At 37.5% G+C, this 22,100-nt stretch overlaps 1 protein-coding gene across 9 annotated transcripts in view; it reads right to left on the bottom strand.

Annotated features, from left to right (window-relative positions):
* The window catches only part of Creb1 (cAMP responsive element binding protein 1), a 53,457-nt gene that overhangs the window by 7,323 nt on the left and 24,034 nt on the right, over positions 1 to 22,100 (bottom strand). For 5 of the 9 annotated variants that reach the window (XR_007236897.3, XM_048459407.3, XM_048459409.3 and 2 more), the window contains 5 exons: positions 21,924 to 21,965; positions 15,195 to 15,295; positions 13,126 to 13,268; positions 9,078 to 9,260; positions 6,975 to 7,125 (listed from right to left, as the gene is read on the bottom strand). Coding sequence is in view for 8 of the 9 variants with exons in the window: in XM_048459407.3 (XP_048315364.1) it covers positions 6,975 to 7,125; positions 9,078 to 9,260; positions 13,126 to 13,268; positions 15,195 to 15,295; positions 21,924 to 21,965 (620 nt within the window). In the remaining variant the exon portion in view is untranslated. Of the gene's footprint in view, positions 1 to 6,974; positions 7,126 to 8,032; positions 8,097 to 9,077; positions 9,261 to 13,125; positions 13,269 to 15,194; positions 15,296 to 21,923; positions 21,966 to 22,100 lie in introns of those variants that run through there. The other 4 variants (XM_048459410.3, XM_048459408.3, XM_048459411.3 and 1 more) reach the window with 4 other exon arrangements.

The raw sequence follows: 22,100 nt of genomic DNA, 5'->3' as shown, positions 1-22,100 counted from the left end.
GGCAAACAGACTTAAGAAGCAAGCTGGTGTAGCCATTTTAGTACCTGACAAAATAGACTTCAAACCAAAATTAATCAGAAAAGATAGGGAAGGAGACTACATACTCAAAGAAAAGAAACCACCAAGAGGACATTGCAGTTCTCAACATCTATGTATCAAACACAAGGGCATCCAAGTTCATAGAAGAAACACTACAGCTTAAGTCACATACTGAATCTCATAATAGCTGGATGGTGAGAGACTGCAAAATCTACAAGAGAAATGCTGGTGCTAACAAACATCACAGACCAAATGGACCAAACAGATATTTAGAGAACACTTCACCCAAACACAAAAGAATATACCTTCTTCTCAGCAAACTGATCACAGACTTGGACACAAAGCAAGTCTGATATTAAAAAAACAGAAATAACCCTGCATCCTCTATGAGCACCACAGATTAAATCCGGACATCAACAACAGAAACAGCAGAAAGTTTACAAACTCATGGAAACTGAACAACTCACTACTGAATCAAAAATGGATCAAGACAGAAATCAAGAAAGAAATTAAAGACTTTCTAGAATTGATTGAATGAAAATGAATAAACAACATACTCAAAGGTATGGGACACAATGAAAGTGGTTCTATAAGTGGGAAATTCATTGCTGGGCAGTGGTGGCGCACGCCTTTAATCCCAGCACTCAGGACGCAGAGGCACGTGGATCTCTGTGAGTTTGAGGCCAGCCTGGTCTACAAGAGCAAGTTCCAGGATAGGCTCCAAAGCTACAGAGAAATCCTGTCTTGGGGGGGGGGGGTGGCGGGGAAGGCAAGTTCATACCACTAAGTGCCGACATTAAAAAAAAAAAGAAAAAAGAAAGACAATTTGCAGATATACTAGTAAAGCACGTATGGAAGCTCTAGAACAAAAGAAAGAAAAAAAAATCACACACCCGAAAGGAGTAAGGAGCAAGAAATAATCAAACTTGAGACTGATGTCAATAAAATAGAAACAAAGAATCAGTGAAACAAAGATCTGGTTCTTTGAGAAATATCATTAAGACTGACAAATCCTTATCCAAATTAGTTAAAGGGCAGAGAGAGAATATTCAAATTAACAGAATTAAAAATGAAAAGTGGGACATAATTAAGACTCTGAGGAAATCAAGAGAATCTTATGGACATACTTTATTTTATTTTTTGCTTTTAGAGTTTCTCTGGATAGCCCTTGGCTGTCCTGTATCTTACGCTGTAGACCAGGTTGGCCCCAAACTCAGAGATTTACCTGTCTCTGCCTCCTGAGTGCTGGAATTAAAGGCATTTATTGTCACCACCAGGCTAAAGGCTTTTAATTTTATTTCAGGTTTACGACATACTTGAAAAGCTGTTGTTCTATCAAATTGGAAAAACCTAAGAGAAACGGGTAATTTTTTCAATATTACCACTTACTAAGGTTAAATCAAGATCGCATAAGCAATTTCAGTAGACCTATAAACCCTAGAGAAACAGAAGCAGTCATTAACTGCCTTCCAATAAAAGAAAAAAGAAAGAAAAGAAAAACCAAGGAGTAAGGACTAAGGATGGTTTTAGCATAGAATTCTACCAAACTTTCAAAGAAGAGTTAATGCCAACATTCCTCAAATTACTCCACAAAACAGAGAAAATAGGAATACTGCCCAGTTTGTTTTACAAGGCCACATTCACCAATCCCCAAACCACATGAAGACTCAATAAATAAATAAAGAGAATTACAGGCCTATTCCCCATTATGAAGAAAGATGCAAAAGCAAAAATTCTCAATAAAATACAAGAACAATAAATCAATAAAATCCAAGAACAAATCAAAAAGATCACCCACAATGATCAAGTAGGCTTCATCCCACTGCTGCAGGGACGGTTCAACAAATGTAAATAGATATATGTACTCCATCATACAAACAAATGGAAAGACTAAAACCACATCATCTCATTAAGTGCAGAAAGGCCTTTGACAAAATCCAATGTCCCTTCACAAAGTTCTAGAGAGAATAGGGATACAAGGGACATACCTTCATATAATGAGGGCTTTATAGCTCAAAGCCAACATCATTTCAATGGAGAGAAATTCACAGGACTATTTAGGGCTGCCAAGGGATAGGGATGGGGTAGGAGTAGTAGGGAGTTGTTTAAGTACAAAGAGAACTTTAGGGTTCTTGTTTTGAGATAGGATCTTCCTCTACAGCAAAGGGGAGGGTTTGCTACATCATAACCATGTGCATCTGTCTGTGAGAATGAATCCAGAGATGATTAGAACAGATTCAATGCTGATGGACTCAAACTCTATAGACTATTGGGGGGTGGCAGGACTGTGTAGAGTTGGGTATAAGTGGAGGAAGTAGGTTTCTGGGTATGTCTTATGGACATGACCCCTTCCTATTACTCCTATCTGCCATGAGGTGAGCAGCCTCAGTCACATGTGTGTACTGGCATCAGATACAGGCCTAAGGCAGTGGACCTAACTGTCAAGGCACTAAAATCTCTGAATCCATGGACCAATGTGCCCTCCTTAAATTTTTCACAGGTATTTTTTCAGAGCATTCTTCTCATTCTATTGTAAATCTAAAAGTACTTTAAATAAAAGGTTAAAACTTACATACCAAAATGTGTATGTGTACATGTTCGTATACACACACACACACACACACACGAGACAAGGCAGAATTTTACTATTGTAGATGGAGCAGTTAGAGGCAGTTCATTTTTTTGCTTATGCTTTCTAAGTTACTTATAAGAAGCATGTTTTACTTATAATTTTTTATTTGTAGCAATTTGCAAAAATGACTAATTTTTTTTGTAACTTGACCTTCTACAAAGAATATTCTAAGATATATTATTTATTTATTTTTATTTTTTTTAAAGATTTATTTATTACGTGCAGTGTTCTGCCTGCATGTGTACCTTCATGACAAAGGAGGTCATTACAGATCTCATTACAGATGGTTGTGAGATCTACCATGTGGTTGCTGGGAATTGAACTCAGGACCTCTGGAAGAACAGCCAGTGTTCTTAACCGCTGAGCCATCTCTCCAGTCCTATATTTTTATTTTTAATGGCAAGCTGTACACAGTTGGATGGAGGTACCTTAATATTTATATCTTTTGGAATTTTTCATTTTTTATCATATTTATTTTCTGTAAATCTGCAACCCATATCTTCAATTCTAACCTGACACTGTTAAAATGCCTAGTTTAATGTTTATTTTGCTATTTTTCTTTTGTTCTTCATTGAACAAAGGTCTTTAAGTTTAATCAGGTCAAATCTATTTAACTGTTTACTACCTCCATCTTTGAAAACCTATTTAAATCCTCTATACGGTAGGCTACGTAACAGTAAGGGAAGTAAATAAACTGTATTAATCTCAGAATCATGCCCTCTCTGTGGGAAGAATTCCATCTACATTTCACTGACTCTGCCTGTCCTTTCCAGTGTTGTAACTAGTGGAACACAAATGGTCCCCAGAGCCAAAGCAAATGATTTACCCCAATGTCGGCTGAGGAGATGTCTCATGGGATAAAAGCACTGTAGAGCAAGCCTACTAGTGCATCCCATCACCACATAGAACACTGGATCTGCAGGACCAGCACTAACATAGTGCAGTGGTAGAAATGAGAGACTGCTTCTCTAAACAAGGGAGAAGCAGAGAACCTACTCCCGGAAACAAAAAACAAAAAAACAAAAAATATTCCCTATCTCTATATACTCAGGTATTGCCCTCAAATGCAGACATCAAAGCAGCACTGCCCCTTCCTTGTCGCCACAGAAAGGCTATGCCCCGGAACTGCTTCTGCTCCTTCCTTGGGGATCCAGGAAGCAGCTGACAATGAGGACAAGCGATGAAGACAAGCCATAGCAAGTGATTTGGAGTGGTTAATGTACAGCTTGTAAGTGAGGGGAAGAGGTCATGTCCTATGACATTGAGATTTTGGACTGTTGTTGTAGTAATACAGAATGCTTGCAAAATATGACAATTTGGACACTGTAGAATTTTGGGACTCCCCAACTTTTTCCTATCCAGTTTGGTATAAGATGGGCTGTGTTCAGTGTACATGAGGGTCACTGATTCTGGTGAATGCTGCTCTAACTTTTCTACTGAAGCACCTACAGGAAAGATGACACCCACATGGTGGTCCTAGAGGCACAGCTTAAAGCAACCACTACAGTATCAATTTCTTTTGAATCTTGTATTTCACCTTAAAATCAGAGTTTATTTTATTTCTCTGACTCTTTAAACAAAATGGGCACCCCAGGAAAGCATTCTACATTTTTTTCCTGGCACTGTATATATATCTCCTGACACAGTGCTTTTACTCTGCTCAGAGGTCCGCAGGGAAGTGACACGTTCATTGGGCTTGTCACCAGGTACAAGTTCAAATTTGTTTTAGTTTCTTAAAATACACTTTTGACTGCATATTTAGCTTTTCTCTGAAATTTACCTTCCTTATTCTCTGCAAAGTGGGAATAAGATTTTACCTTGCTATGAGGAGATAGACAGTGTGTATGTGTCTAACTTTAGTGCCTAAAACATACTATAACTTAGCATAAACCAAAGAATATTAGGGTAATAAGCATTCAAAAATCGGATCCTCCACAGAGGTAAAATTAAATGAGAAGAGCTACTAGACAGGTATATGGGGTCTTCACTTCTCTAGACTCACATAGTAATCTGACTGTCACAGAAGCCAGATTCTAGTAAAGCTTAAAGAGTAACCTAGAAAAAAGAAAGGAAACTACTTCAGAGTATGGAAAATCTCCTTCTGACGAACAGAACTAAATCTATGCAAAAGCAATTTATTACCATTCATGTTTTTAGAAATCAGGCAGCTTTGTAAACCTCATGAAAGCAAACATCTTGAGGACTGTGGCCTATTCCTAACCTGGTACGTGCTGGGGGTGCTGACAGTAGTGGAGTGTTATGGTTTCACATGGAGTGCTCCTCAGAAGGCTTGGCTGCTAATATGGCAAAGTTCTGAGAAGTTACTCAATTATGAAGACTTGACCTCATTCAAGGATTAATCCATGGATTGGGTCATAATTGCATAGCAAGATGCAGAGAAACTTAGGAGGTGGAACTCAGCTAAAGGAAAATGGTCATTACAACGTGCCCTTCGAGACTAGATTGTAATTTCCAATCACTCACAACTTATATTCACTCATTCATATCAGTACGTGGTATAAGCACGTGTAATGTTCACATGTGCACATATGTGTACACGTATGCTTGTGGAAACTAGGTCACTTCCTACACTATCACCCTTCAGCATTTATTTCTTTAGTGTGTGTAGGGGAGGTAACTGGGGGCGTATGTACGCTGCAGCAGCACACAGAAGGGGAACAAAGAGACTGACCACGGAAACATGGACTGAAGAGCAGCAGCATTCCCTGGAGCAGCACCACAGTCCCTGCGCTCACAGGGCTGCATCTGACCTGAGTCTGAGGTCAGCACTCGGGTGCAAGGAGGGACCTTATTTTACTCAGAAGCAGAAACCCAGGTTTAGAAACTTAATGAGTTCTTTCAGAACCATAGCTGAAGGATGAAGCCAAGATTTGACGTGAGATCTAAGCTCAATTTGTTTCATTTACTTTATCATAGTATACAGACAGATCCTTGGGGCAACTACAAGCATTTCACCAATTTCAGATAATTTCTATCTTCATACACTCGTTTTCCACCCCATTCCCACCCGCCTCACCACATTATTCTCATACTGTTTTGTTAGTGAACGCTGCCTTCCTTATGTTACTTCCAGCTTACTCTTTTTGTGACAGGGTTTCTTAAAAACCAAAGCTTACCTGCCGGCAGTTCACCTAAGCAGCTCTAGGACCCCAGCTCAGCCGTCAGACTGGAATCACAGGGCCCTATCGAGCACTGCATGTGGTTCCGGGATCTGAGCTCCAGGGCTCTTGCGGGTATGACGAATGAGCCATTTCCCTAGACCATTTGTTTTGTTTTCTTAATCACTTTCATATTAATTATTTCCTTTTGTTTTTAGATGGTGAAACCACTTGAAAGTTAGTAAGTTTCTAAGAAAGGCTCATGTATACTTTATAGATTCTCCTATTAGCACTTTTAATTACTGAAGACTGAAGCTAATTGTACATTAAGGCTTTGTTAGAAATATCTTATTTTTTAGAATTAACCTATTTTAAAAGTGTTTGGATGTTAAATGATTATTCTGAGTACAGAAAATGAATGCTCCCTGAAGCCTGGCATGGCAGCACAGGCTGGCAAACCCAGCAGCGCTCAGCAGACTGAGACAGGAGGATCAACAGTTCCAGGCCCACACAGCAAGCAAGACTCTGAGTCAAGAACACAAAACAAAGGGCTGGAGAGAGAACTTCTTAGCAGTTAAGAAAAGAACACAACTATTCTTGCAGAGCTCCTGGGATCAGTTCAAAGCACCCACATCAGGTGACTGACAACTACCTGTCATTCTAGTTCCAAGTGATCTAATGTCTTCTTGTGGTCTGTGTGGGCACCAGGTATGCATGTGGTATTCATACATACACATAGGCACTTACACATATGTATAAAATATACATAAATAAATCTTTAAGTGAATAAAAATGCAAAGGGGAGCGTTTATTAAAACAAAAATGGCTACCATACATTTATTACAAATAAACAACAATCTAGTTCACACATGACACTTTGATGGCTATTACTCATGAAAAATTTTTTAATTAACCTACTAAGTTGGTTGGGATAAAGTACAAATTCATTAAAGCTAAGTATTAAATCTCTTGTGGAAAAACTATGAAAAAAATACTTTGTGAGTGAAGACTGACCTAAAGTTCCATCAGTCATCTTATAAATGCAGCGTAATAAATAAAGACCCCTCCATTCTTCGAGAAAAAAAATCAATGCACAGAACCTACTGTCAGTAACTGAAGGCACCTATGGACAAATTTAGAGACATCTGTGACCCACAGCATTTAAGCATCTGGATTAGGTATACCTGTTCTTCATTAGACGGACCTCTCTCTTCCGTGCTGCTTCTTCGGCAGGCTGTGTAGGAAGTGCTGGAGAGGATGCCATAACAACTCCAGGGGCGATGGTGCTGGTGGGCGCTGTGCGAATCTGGTATGTCTGTACATCGCCAGAGGCAGCTGCAAAAGAGTACACAAGGGATAAGATACAGAACACTACAATCTGATTCAGTTGTGTGTCAATCAATCTAAATATACTTGGATTGGAAGGGAAACGGAACAGATGATTCTGGCTAAAAAGATGTCAATTTACTGTACTATTAGAACAGGTACAGGTAAGGATGTCTGAGTGTCTCTGCTGGGTCTTACATTTATGTTGAATTGGAATGCAGATCTATTCTGTGATTAACATGCTTACCAACCTTAAGTCTAAAAGAGAAGTGAGGCCCAGCATAGATGATCTTCCTAGATATAGTCCTCAGTGTCTTCCTTTGATTTGGATATAAATACATATTAAAAAATTTCAAGCAGACTCTTGCCACAACATAAAAACGACCATGATTTTTCATAAATAGCAAAGTGGAAGAGAAAATAAGCATATGGTCAACTATTATAAATTTCTAACTCAAACAAAACTCAAAAGTATGAAAAAGTGGGCTACTGGGTGCCGATCATGGTATAAGTAAACATATTACTTTTTAACATAAGTGATAATAAACAAACTCAAGTTGGATTTTTTGTTTGTTTGTTTGGTTGGTTTTCTGGGACAGGGTCTCATTACGTTGTCCTGGCTGTCTGGAACTCAGTACGTAGACCAAGCTGGCCTAGAACTCAGAGATCCACCTGCCTCTGCCTCCCAAGGGCTGAGATTAAGGATTTTATAACCATACAATCTACAATATGTGAAAGGAAATATAATCACAATTTGTCTATTATTTGCTTCTAAAAACAGTTTAATGATGTACTGTCCTAATAAGTAACCTAACACTATGTGAGAGAATTTGAAGGTCTTTATAAAATCATCCATTAGTTAAAAATATCAGTTGTATCATCTGAGTGACAAAGATTTATATACTAAACATGTTACCATCTTCAAACTGACGTTGAGAATTCAAATTCACTGACATCCTGCTTTACAATTTTTTGAGTACCTGCATGTAAAGTGAAAAGGTGTTTTACTCCCATTAATAAGCAAAATATTTTTTTCAAATATCACTGGTCTAATAACAGGATATACTGTATAATTATATTAGGGATTAGTTAGATAAAAGACTTTCTCTTGGTATTTTGGTACCATTTAAAAGTAATTATCCATGGTAAAGGGATATAATTCATTAGCATAGGCAACATTTATTATTATTAACAAAAATATTTTTAGAAGCAAATGTTATTCTTTTTTCAGCCTATCAGTTCCTAATCTGGTATACACTATGAAATATTCAAATGAGTTAATGGAGAATAGTTAACACTCTCCAGACTTCTGAAATAAAGGGGGTGGAGGGGAGGACAACCCAAATCCTCTAGACCACTGAGGACTTAAGAACAATTGTTCTCCAAAGAGCAGAAAATTTACATAATGACATATGTTCTTTGAAACTTTTTATCTGAAATCAAATTGATGACCTTAGGAAAAAAACATAAGTTTCATATGTGTGTGCTTGTGTATACATATACACGTGTATATATATGCATATATAAAACAACAGAACAGAATCCACTAAAACCTCTTTAATATCGACTTAGCACATATGAGGTAGGGGCTTAAAAGGGGGGGGCAATAGTAGTTGGGTGTTACTTGAGTCCATATAGCCTAGCCGTGATTTCCTGAGTTTTTCGAACTTATCCTATTTCTTCTATCCCTGACTACTCAAGGTACTAAAGATAGGTATTACCCTTTTAAAGCTAAAAGATAGTTGTTTTTATGCCATGACATTTTCGTCCAAGCGAAAAAATAGAAAACTTCATGAGAAATTTATTTATGCATTAAGTGCAAACATAGCTAAATCTTTAATATCTAAATCTATACTGAAGAAACTATTTTAATAGTGCTTTGCAATATACTTACTTTTCCTGAATGTACACATTAATTTTTAAAAGAATATACCATATATATAAATTCTTAATTCCATTACCTTGAACAACAACTTGGTTGCTGGGCACTAGAATCTGCTGTCCATCAGTGGTCTGTGCATACTGAAGAATAGTGGTACCCGGCTGAGTGGCAGCTGCATTGGTCATGGTTAATGTCTGAAGGCCCTGTACCCCATCGGTACCATTGTTAGCCAGCTGTATTGCTCCTCCCTGGGTAATGGCAACTAAAACCCAATGAATTTTATTGTTACAAGTTTAATTAATACCACATAACTTTTAAAACGCACTAAACCCATGCAATTAGCAAAGCATAATGTAACATCATCACTAAGCAAGACTTGGTATATTCAAGTAAATGTGTACTCAGGAAAGCATATCCAATTTTTACAAGAGAAATGTACTCATGAACTATACTACAATAAATAATGCATGATGATAATATAGAACTTATTTAAACTGAGGAGGTCCTCCTTCACAATGGCACTTCACAGCACCATTAACTGCCTCGGCTACTATTTTATATCTGCTGCCCTAATCATATGCATTTCTTGTAGGGAGGAAATTAATGTAAGAGGCACCCAATAAATGCTTGTTAAAATATAATTAATAGAACCATGTCAGTGAATTATATTTTCTAACTCTTAAAGCAATTTATAAAATCTGTCAGTAATGCACTTTAACAGCCATGTGACTAGCATGACATTTCTCAAGAGGTTAAGGCAGAAAACTCACTTGAGACTACAAGTTTTGAGACCAACCTGGAGAAAAATGGTAGGATCCCATCTCAAAATAAATAATTTTAAATTAAAAAATAGATAAGTAATTTAAAAAAAAAGAAAAAAGAAAAAGAAGAATCAAGTAATACACTGCTTGCCATAAATGTTTAAGGCCTTGGGCTCAGTCTCCAGCACATGCTACCCATCATCCCCACCAAAAATTTCATCAATGAAAGAAATGAAATAGCCTGGACCTATGAGTGTCTCCTAAAGTTTAAAACTAAAGCCCAAGATCATCATTTAGATAAAGTATCTCACGACATTTTAACTCCATCTCTGTCTGAGTCCTCATATAAGGTCTTCCACTGACTGATGAATAATCACATTTGCCACTATTTGGCAAATGAAAATTAATGAATATATACCTAACAGACATTTCCTTCTTAAAAAACCTAAATCACCTTTATACAACACTACACAGGAAAAGCTAAATGAAGGTAAATTGTTATCTTTCTTTTTTTTCTTTTATCGAAAAGGGTTTCTCTGTGTATTTGGAGCCTGTCCTGGAACTAGCTCTTGTAGACCAGGCTGGCCTTGAACTCACAGAGATCCCTCTGTCTCTGCCTCCCAAGTGCTGGGATTAAAGGCATGCACCACCACCGCCTGGCGGTTCTGTTACTTTTCTTCGAAATCTAAAAACATCTGATTGTAGAGATGTGTAGTTGTAAACATTAAATAGGGTCACATACATAAACATGTCTTTGAAAATGTTTCATAAGACTTAAACATGTTTGCTAACATAGTCACTTGTACACTGGTTATTTTAAAAGAGTAAGAGAGTTTCAGCAAAACAAAATTCATTAAAACAAGAATAGAAAGATAACTGTAACTTATCTCTAAGTGAACTTAATGACTACCAAGAAATACGAACTACGGAAATACGTTATATTTTAACTTAATCTAAACACAATTACATTTTATTAGCTGAGATTCTGTACATGTATAGGACAACTTATATAAAAAATGAAAAAGAAGGAGGGCTATATACAATTCTTCCTACAGGGAAAGGACGAGAGAAGTTTATAGTTTATATAAACCTCTAACCCTTAACTTTGATAACCATGTTAACCAGGTTAAAAATACAGGCTTTAGATGACTACTTTTCCAATAGATTCGAGTTCAAGCCAGCACCTACAAGGCGGCTAACAAACATCTGTAACAATGGTTCCAGGGGATCCAAAGTCTACATGTATGGTGTTGACATACATGTAGATCACTCATACATATATAATAAAATATTAAGTATAAAAATAAACAAGTTACAAAATACATAGTTTGCTATATTTGTGAGTGTTCATTATGACGCTTCTTAGGGGAAGAATGCAGAATGTAATGCTAAATCAGTTTCATCAAAGGCACACATGCACATACAAATATGACAGTGGATAAAATGAATAAAGCTTAAGAAAAAATTCAAAGTACTAGTATATTTAAATATTAATAATTAAATATTAACTATTAATTTTAATATGAAACAGTCAGTTGTTGGGGGGGTTGAAAAGTAAAGTATCTAAGGGGATGGCAGGTAATCGTATACTTTATTTCTTCCTTTCAGTTTCTGTATGGTTTGTCTAAAACTCATCCTTTCTAGTTCAATGAGACTCTCTGCAACAGTGAATCTATTGTTCATAGGAATGTGTTATACCCCAGTATGTTCATGCTGGGGGAAAATGAAGTCTTATGTTACAATGTCAGAGAAGAACCATCTTGAATACTTAAAATTATCTGGGTATGAAATTATCTTAAACTAAACACAGACAAAAAGCTACAGAGAAACCCTGTCTCAAAACAAACAAACAAACAAACAAAACCACTGAAACACAGAGAGGGGGATATCCTTTTACAGCTGCCAATAAAGAATTTAAAAAGGAAAAAAGATTCATCTAAGCTTATTTAGCTTAGTTATCATAGATATCAAAAATACCAGACAGATGACTTAGTGGCTAAGAACGAGCACTCTCTACTCCTTTTGTAGAGGACCTGGGCTTGGTTCCCAGTAACCAAATCAGGTGGCTCACAGTCACCTAGTTCCAAAGGATCTGATCCAGAGGGTTCCTAGAGCAACTGCACATAAGTGATGCATATAAACTCATTTAGGCGCACACACATAAATAAAAATAATTAATATTTTAAAAAGTCCTTATAAATAACATCAAAAGTTTCAGTTTTGGAAAAGCTAAAAATACTGCTTTAGGTATCTATTTTTAATACAGCTAGAATGCAAATTGCCGGCAGGCAAGCCAACATTATGCTGACATTAAAAAGCTAGTAATTTGTGTGTGAATCATGTAAGAGATACATTGGGAGGTAAGGCTAGAGGGGGAAAAAAGAAAGTGACATTTACACAAATGCCTTTTATCAACTCAAAAGTACCTTCTAATGGATTCAGGTAAAAGATCAAAAAAAAGGGGAAAAGGTATGACAGAATTAAATGCAGGGCAGATATGAAATGGAAATTAATGGTTGTCAAACTTTAAAAAAAAAGAAAGAAAGAAAGAAAGCACAGCAGGGCTGGACCAGCTAAGAGCACTTACTGTCCTTTCAAAGGACTCTGATCAATTCCGAGCACTACATAGTGATTCACAACCGTCCATAACTCTAATTCCAGGGGATTCTGACTCCATCTTCTGACCTCTGTAGGCACCAGGCACAACCCCAGTGCACAGGCAAAACATTAATACACACAGTGATTTATTTTCATTTTTTAAGACAGGATCTCTCTATGTAGTCTTGGCTGTCCTCTGTCACTATGTAGACCAGGCTATCCTTGAACTCAGAGAGCGACCTGCTCCTGCCTGAGCCAGGATTAAAGCTGTGCAGCACAGACAGAAATTTAAGTGACAGTATCTATCAGTTTTAGCAGTTATGTTCATACTTTCATAATCCACTACATCACCTTTTATATGAAAAGAACAATAGCTGAACACAATGACACTCCTACCTGAAACCCTAAACACAAAGAGTTTTGAATGTTATTTTTAGAAGGCAGGATTAGATAAACAGTTAAACTGCTGGAGCGACTTTTGGTCTTCATCATAGTGCTCCTTTATCTGAGAGTACACATCTTAGCATTGTGAGAGCTAAATCTAGCTACTTAGTCCTTCAGAGACTTTCAGACTGCTTCATGAACCTGCACTAAACTGCAGAAATGTAACTGACTTAAACACTCACGTACTTCTAACACTAGAAACGAAAGCCTTTCCATTACAGACTTCTGACAATAGGGCAAACAACAGTGGCGGCGACAGCCTTGGCATTTACCATTTCTTTAGAGACTCTAACAGTTTTCATAACAGAAAAACTTATTACTCACTGTACTGCCCACTGCTCGTCTGGTAAATCGGAGTTGGCACCGTCACAGTGGTGATGGCAGGGGCTGACGTCTCCTCTTCTGACTTTTCTTCTTCAATCCTTGGCACCCCTGGTGCGTCAGAAGACAAGTCATTCAAAATTTTCCTAGAAAAATAAGGAGCTATTTTAATTAAGAATAAAATTCACTAAGAATAAATTATAAACATCAGAAAACTGCTAACATATAGGACAAAAGTTTAAAAAACATGAATATATAAGTAAACTCCAAATGAAGCAGGGATTTTAAATATAAGAAGTAGGTGTGTGTATATGTGTGTTGGGGGCTACAATACATAAAACTACCTAGGTGTTTTTTTTGTTTGTTTTTAATACCTTTGGGTGTTTTGTCTGCATATGACTGGTACCTGTAGAGGCCAGAAGAGGGCACTGCAGACCCTGTGACTGGAGTTAGATGTTTGTGAGTCCCTATATGTGTCCTTGGAATTGAACCCAGATCCTTTGGAAGGGTACACAGTACTCTTAACCTCTGAGCCATCTCTATCCAGCTTCCACAAGACATATATATTTATATATATGGGTAGAGAGAAGTATAAAGGGAAAGAGACCGGGACTCACTGGGGTGTGGAGTCTGAGGTCTGGTGGAGAACAGTGCAGTCTAGGCAGTCAGTCTGAGCACTGGTAGCTCAGGTTTCTCCACTGGCTTACTGCTCTGCTTCTCTGATCGTTACTCCCTATATCCGTCTCTGGTCTTTTATTATTTGTGCTACACCACAACATAAAATTTTTAAGATTTCAAAATCAACTGACTAATAATATTTAGAACTCATAATTTGTGAGGAGAGAAAAAGAACATAGTAACAACTGTAAGTAAGCACACGGAGGAAGGTGAGACATCAACTTCCCGTAAAAAAAAGGGAGTGAGCTAGAAAGAAGGCTCAGCAGTTAAGACCCAGGTTTGATTCCTAGCATCCACAGAGCAACTCTGGTTCTAGGGTATCCAACATCCTCTTCTGACCTCTGTCAGCACCAACAGAGGCATACAACTGGTGAACAGACGTAGGCAGACAAAACACCCATACACATAAAACAAAATAAATCTAAGATAAATGATAAACAATAGGAGCCTAGCTGGGCGGTGGTGGCGTATGCCAGCACTCAGGAGGCAAAGGCAGGCGAATCTTTGTGAGTTCAAGGCCAGCCTGGTCTACAAGAGCTAGCTCCAGGACAGGCACCAAAGCTACAGAGAAACCCTGTCTCAAAGAAACCAAAAAAATAAAAAATAAAATAAAAAATAAATAAATAAATAAAACAATAGGAGCTTAAATAGGCATAATTTAAAATAACAGGGAAGGTAACTGTAAAATTCTGAAGTTTACTGAATTCTAAAGTTAGCTTAAGAGATTAGCAGGCACATTGTTTTTAAATATACTTAACACGAAGTCAACTGATAAACATACTGTTCTGGACTTCTTCGAGGAGGCAGGGAAAGACTGAGCCCAAACTAGAGGATGTGAGCAAAGTACCACTCTGAAAACTACTAAATACAGGGGTTTGCTAAGTATCATCTGTGAATGTCTAGCTAAGTAGAGCACTAGTGTCTCCCCTGAACAATGCTGTAATTCCAATGTATTCCAAACTTTTAAAAGGAAAAGCAGCAGTCAGCACAACTACACAAACAGAATGAGGAGGAAAATGTTTTGTTTTGCCAAAACTGTTGAGAGCAGTGGTTCTCAACCTTCCAAATGTTGTGACCTTTTAAGATAGTAAGATAGTTTCTCATATTGTAAAGACCACAATCATAAAATTTCTTGTTGTTACTTTATAACTATAATTTTGCTACTGCCATGAATTGTAGTGTAAATATCTGTGTTTTCCGATGGTCGTTGGGGGATCATTGGTTTAGAGTAAGGCATAGTCTTATTTTGTATAGTAAATGTCAACTTATTTGAGAAGTAACTCGAGAAGTCATCTAGAAGGTAATTGCTTGAGCAGCTTCCTCAGTGTCTGACACCTACTATCTGCCAAGTACTAAGCCTTTCTGCATGTTCCTGACTCTAGTCAGTCACATACCTGTAGGAAGGCCTCCTTGAAAGAATTTCCCTTCGTTTTTGCGAATCAGTTACACTATCCACGGACTCCTGTGAATCTTCACTTTCTGCAATAGTTGAAATCTGAAAACAAAGAATAACTTTATCTTGATTATCAAATTTAGTTCCTATAAAATATTTAAGTCTAACACAAATATAACTCTTTTATACATGCTTCAGTTTTTAATGGAAATAACGGTACCAATAAAACTTATCTCCTACAGACTAAAATGTCATGGAAACAAGAACATGTGTCCTGAAAATGTCTTTAATTTCTCCCAAACAACCAATCCTGAATATATTATAAATAGCAATTATTTCTTACAGCTGTTAGAACAGAACTGCCAACCAAAATAAGGTTTCTGACATAAGGACAGGAACAAATAGCCCTAAGTCTCTAGCAATATGTTTTCCTATAACTGTTTTGCAAACACATATTTACAGTTGCACAATTAAGTCAGTGATTCCTTACCACACTGTAGACTGTTTGTCCTGGCTAGTTTTATGTCAGCTTGACACAAGCTAGAATCATTAGAGAGGAAGGAACTTCAACTGAGAAAATGCTTCCATAAGATCTGGCTGTAGGAAAGTCTGTAGGGGCATTTTCTTAATTAGTGATTGATGCAGGAGGGCTCAGCCTACTGTGGGTGGGGCCATCCTAGGCTGGTAGTCCTCAGTTACAAGAAAGCAGGCTGAGCAAGTCATGGAGAACAAGTCAGTAAGCAGCTCCCTTCCATGGCCTCTGCATCAGCTCCTGCGTCCAGGTTCCTGCCCTGTTTGAGTTCATGTCCTGACTTCCTTTGATGATTATCAGTTCTAAAAAAGTGTAAACCAAATAAACCTTTTCCTCCAAGTTGTTTTGGTCATAGTACTTCATCACAGCAATAGTAAGCTTAACGAAGACACTGACTGTTGTTTTCCTGAAAGCCAGTAAACATCCTCTACTATACATAAATATGCTTCAAAGTTGGCATTCTACAATTATTTTTGGGTAAAACTTCAAGGTAATGAATGAGCTATGCATTTCTGTTAAGGGACCTTAGACTGGAAAATGAGGATGAGTGGATAAAGACTATGTGGAGTAGCAGAAACTAGAATTTACTAAGAACTTACTTAGATTTCATGCTAACACAGCCATATAGTTCATGATTTCACACAGTAAACATCAGATCCCAGATGAGTCCTGGTCTTATGCTCATAGAAGATAGAAGAACTGAGACACAACAGGGTAGGCAACTCACTGGGGCCACAAAGCTAAGGAATGTGGACCCGGCTCACAGTCAGCACTTCACTAAAGACTTTACCAGAATTAAAATCCTGGTGGTCCCAGTGTCAGTGCTGTCAGAAACAACAATCTCTTGGTACTTTGGATCACGCTAGACTCAAAGTCCATTCATATCAACTTTTTTTCTAGTCTATATTGCAGGGCCTCATATGCTTTCTTCCATGAAGTATATATGATGCTGTCATACCGAGAAATAGACTTAAAGAAGGCAAGAGGGCCTGCGTGGGTTAGCACCACCTCAAAATAGTCAACAACAACAATAAGGAAAACTATATTCAGACAAAGAGAAATTCCAAGGGAACTCCACATGCAGTCTAAGCTAAGGACTCTAGGGTGGGCACTCACCCTCTTTGACAGCACTACATGATATGTATGCTCACTTCAGAGAGAAATAAGGAACACTTTAGCTGCTATACCTAGCCCTCTCACTGTCTCTACAACAATGTTCTCACAGATTAAAAGAAGATCATAAACTAGGAAAAGCATTAAAAGAACATGAGAAATCAGTAATCAATAAATTCAATGGGCAGTACTGTGGTAAGGGTACTTATTTCTGCTAATCTTAGTTCCCCTTTGGCTTTCTTTCTATCTAACTCTTACGTTTGATATACTCCATCCTTATAACTATCTTATTATTTTTCCCTGGAGGAAAGGGGAGGCAGATGAGTCTTTTCTGGTTACCAGGCTAGCCCCAAACAGACAATTCTTCCAGCCCTGCTTCCAAGTGCTGGGGTTATTATGTACTACCATACCTTGCTCTTAACAACCACCAAGATCTTAAGGACACACACTGACACAGAAGACCTCATGTACGTTGAAACTCACTCAAACAAGCTCTATGAGCTAGTTACTTACATACTGGGCTTGGGAATGTAGCTCCGTTGGTAATGATTGCTAAGAATGAACAAAACCCTGGTTTGACCCCCAGCACCATATGAAAGCAGGTCTGGTGGCTTGTGTGTGTAAACCTAGCACTGAGGAGGTGGGGACAGGAGGACTGGTCAGTAATTAGTTCAAGGTTATCTATGCCATATAATAGGTACCAACCTGGGCTATATAATTCAACAAAAACAAGACAAAAATATATAAATAAGTAAACTAATCTGATTGGTTTTGAAATGAAATACTGCCTTTTTTAGTTATGGTTTTGTTTCCTATACCAACTCAGTGGATTTTGTTGCCCTTCTCCAATCTAAAAGATTTGCCAATTTAGATGTAAAGAATTAACTAAAATGAGAAAAACCCAAACCACATGGCTATAAAATGTACTAACGCCGAGAGAAACCTGTGTACCATCTTTACACTTAGAGTTAGGTGATTATGATGCAGCAGTTCTAACAAATGTAGCAATCTGGTGTGTGGGTTGTTAACATGGAAGAAGCTATGTATGTGGGGGCCAGGGATACATGGGAAAACGCTCTTAACTCTCAATTTTGCTGAGAAACTAGGTGCTCTTGAAAAATGAAATCTTAATTTTAAAAAATTTAAAAAAAAGAAAAATGAAATCTTAAAAAAATCATATAGGGTCCATGATTTTTATACTCAAAAATATCAAAATCCAATTTTTTAAGTATTCATAACATATAAAAATTGAAATCCAAATGCAGGCCCCACGATTTCACACTCCAGCAGAACTCTCATCCATCCTCACACCTCCTGACATATCCCGTAATGTCTGACTCCCCAAGTTCCTTAAACATGTCTTTATCTTTGGCCATCTGTAACAGTTCAGACATTTTAAAAACCCAAACAATTATTTATTTTTATAATTTGACATTTCAAAAGAACTATACAGTGGTTAGAAATAAAGAAATGTTAAAAGTATACAACCCTTTGCAAACTTAAAGTGTTTTTGATTATCTACGGTTAAGATTCCTGGTTTAGATAATATTTCTCTCAAAAGCTTAGTAAAGTCTAGAATATTGATCTTAAAACTTGCTCTGTTTATCTCCCTTACAAACAAGAGAACTGGGGTTTGGAGAAATGGCTCAGAAAAGAGCACCAGCTTCTCTTTCACAGGACCTTGGTTCAATTCTCAGCACCCACATGACTGCTCAGAACCACCTTCAAACTCCAGTCCCAAGGGTACCCTTTTCTGGCATCGACAGGTACCAGGCACACACATCTTGTATAGAATATATGCAGGCAAGTAAGACATTTTCATATGGGCTATATATTTATTTATAAATTTTAAATGTTATTTATAAAAAAGTTCTTAGGATAGGCATAAATATTTAATAATTTAATTTATTCAAGTAGAATTAAGTTTTTCACTAACTGAGAACAATGCCCTTAAATGTGCTTCACTGAAGGATCATTAACATCTTTCAACAGCGATTCTGGTCAGGGATGAGGTGTATGCCTTTAATCCCGCCCAGCACTGAGGCAGGGCCTGCAAGGGCTGTCTGTATAGCAGCACTTACCCTGTCCACCTAGGCTTAAGGTTTTGGAAATATGATTGGATACCTACTGGTTTAAAAGAGAATTATAAATGTAGAGACTAGCAAAACTAAGCACCTTTTAGCTGTGCTTAAAATAATTTCTTTTTTTCATTTCCATCTATCAACGAGGTAAACTGTCAATATGATTTATCCAATGTATTTGATCTCTGGATCTAAACTGGTTATTGTCCTCTAGCAAGAAGGTACGGCTTTCTTTTTTTTGAAACAAGATCTCATTATATATAGCTCTGCTGGCCTGGACCTTGCCTTGGAGACCAGGCCTGCCTTGAACTCACAGACATCCATCCCCATCTCTGCCTCCCTGACGCCAATGTTAAAGGTGTGGTCTCCATACCCAGCTAGTTTCATATTTAACAGGAAAGTTCAGCAGCACTGAGACTGAGACTTCTGAAAAAACTAAGAAAAGTCTAAGGCTTTAGATAGGAATTTTTAAAGAAGATAAACCTACAATGTTTGCCATAAAAAAAGTTAAGAAAACATCTACAAATTTCTCTCCACAGCTTAAGTTTCTTCTAAAAAGTAATTACTCTTTCATTGTGGCTAACATTCCCCTCACCACCACCAAGAAATGGTAATATAAATGGATTTGGGGTTTTTTGTTTTGTTTTTTTAAAATCAACTGGGTAAAATATCCCTTCAAAGCCCTCATTTGCCAACACCAAGATCAGAAACTTTGGAACACTTGTCCTGGGTTAACAAAACAAAAGCTACCCCTCCTCCCCTTAAATCAGATGACAGCAATGCTGTGTGAGGACCACAAAAGCACGATATTATAAGGTCCCGTCATATCACAAGGCATGAAAAACGTGTCTATTAACAGAGTCTCCAGTTGCTTTCCTCCTCTGTATTCTATTTAGGGAGCCAGCACTATCATGCTATTCTTTCAAATTTCAAACATGTTCATTTCCACATCTTTGGACTTTTTAATCAATGGCTTGGCTCAGCTGCCTTTACTGTCTTCTGGTATTTGCTCACTGTGGTCCCCAATCACCTTAAACGAATTACGGCACCCTTTCCTTTGCATCTTTATCTACCCTTTCCCCTGTTTTATTAACCTCTGAGCACTTATCCTCACCTGACATATTTTATTTTCTCATAGTATGTCTCTCTTCACTCAAATGTGATCTTCATGAGAACAGAGATGTATTGTTTGTTCACTGCTGACTTTGATAGCACCTAGAACAATGACTGCACATAGCATGTGATCAATAAACATCTGTTGACGAAATGGATATAATAATTTAAAGTAATAAAATCTATAAATCCTTTCTGGTACATTTAGACAGCACAATATTGATATGTGGCCCAAAATGGTAAGTGCCACTACCAACCCTGTACACACTGAGATGTGATTTGGACATGGAAGAATATATTAGGGCAGCAAAGTGAAGCTGTACATGAAATATTAATACAGCTCAATCTCTGAAAGTACTATATTAAGATGTATCAATAGAAGTACCACTGTTCTTATTCTCCCACTGAGAGACATATACCCTGGATATTTTGGGAATTTTATTCTATAAGACTAACACTCCACCATCTAGAAGTCTGAGGGAAACTTTCACTCTTTGTTTGATAACCTCTTGTAAACCACTATCACTGAGTTATTAACACTAACCATTGCTAACTGGCTGAAATAACTAAGTTTAACACATTCTCCTGGTTTAGAGTATTTAACAAAAAACATACACGTACATCTCCATATAATCCAGGTTTCAAGGAGTCCAACTTTTCTCTTTTAAATGTTTTTAAAATTATATAGCTCACTATGGTGAAAATGTATTCTTGAAAAAACAAATACATTTTTCTAACAAAGTTAAGGACATTTACTACTTGGGTTTAAGTTATGTTGCCCCAAAATAAGATTAAAATTAAGAACACAAGCAACAATTAAACATCACATTTTCTTAAGGACTGTAATATACATTTTGTAGCCTAGTTTTATTTCTTAATTAAAATAAAACCTTCTTAAGTGAAAAAGAAAGAAAGGCCACTTGCTCAATGTCAGCTGATTACTACTATGAGAAGAATATCAGTCTCTAAAACTCTTGACTAGCAGACCATGTTCTCTCCATTCTGCTCTAGAGAAGAATTCAGGTATGGAATCAGTAATGAGATAATATGGAGGTCAATGAACAAAAACTAAGTCAAAAGACTACTTATGATTGTAGTTTCTAGAAACAGGCCTTTATTTGAATAATACTGTCACTGACTTGTTAATAAAGTCCATTCCCAGTGTCTTCAGGATTTCACACAACAGCTTTCTACCCCCTTCAGTGGTCAAGCAAACCAAATAAAAGAAAAAGTAGAAGAGGTAACAGCATCGCAATACCTCCGCATAAAGCTGACACCCTGACATGGGTTTGGATGACAGTAACAGAATGGCTGATCTAGGACAAAGGAGGAAGCACCCCTCCCCCATGCAATTATCAGTCAGTTTTGGCTAGGCTACATGGAAAATGCAACAGCTCTCATCAAAAACAAGGCTGAGCAAGAGAAATCAAAGATACACCATATAGTAAATGCGGAAGAAAATGCCTCTTGAATCTGGAAATTTTCCTTAAAGTAGGAAAGGGTATGGGGGAACAAGGGGAAGGAAGCAGTTTGACTGAAAAAAATCTAATTTGTTTAGTTCTTAGGATCACCAGGTCACAACACCAGAAAGGCATAATTCTGGCAAGCTCACAGTATTTCAGCCATTGGACTTCCCCTCTAAAAATGTACAGTCCTCAGAAGGTAGAGCTTCCTCTTTGTCAAAGTGTTCATGCAGTTCTGAACTATGGTTGGGGGAAAAATGTTATAGAGGGTTAAGCGCTAACCAAGCAATGAGTAGGTACAATACTCAGGCTGAGAGAGTTTGACGTAACCCTGAAATCCACGTTCATAGAGAAGGACAAAGACATAAATAATTTCTCACCTTCCTTTCTAAAAATAGTTTTCTTCAAATCTAGGACCTAGGACTCACCTGAGTTCCGGAGAAAAGTCTTTTTAAGTCCTTACAGGAAGACTGTGAAGTAAAAAATATGAAACGGGAGGCTGGGGTTATGGCCTACTTGCATGAATGTTCAGTCTTTGTTTTTTTTTTCTTCAATCGGCTGAATTGGCAAAGAAATACACTGTCACTGCTCTTGGGTACCTAGGC

The sequence above is a fragment of the Myodes glareolus genome, chromosome 1 (genome assembly GCF_982192425.1).
Source record: "Myodes glareolus chromosome 1, mMyoGla1.1, whole genome shotgun sequence".
Taxonomy (NCBI): domain Eukaryota; kingdom Metazoa; phylum Chordata; class Mammalia; order Rodentia; family Cricetidae; genus Myodes; species Myodes glareolus.
Note: the sequence above shows the minus strand (reverse complement) of the source record. Positions and strands in the feature narration are given on the sequence as shown.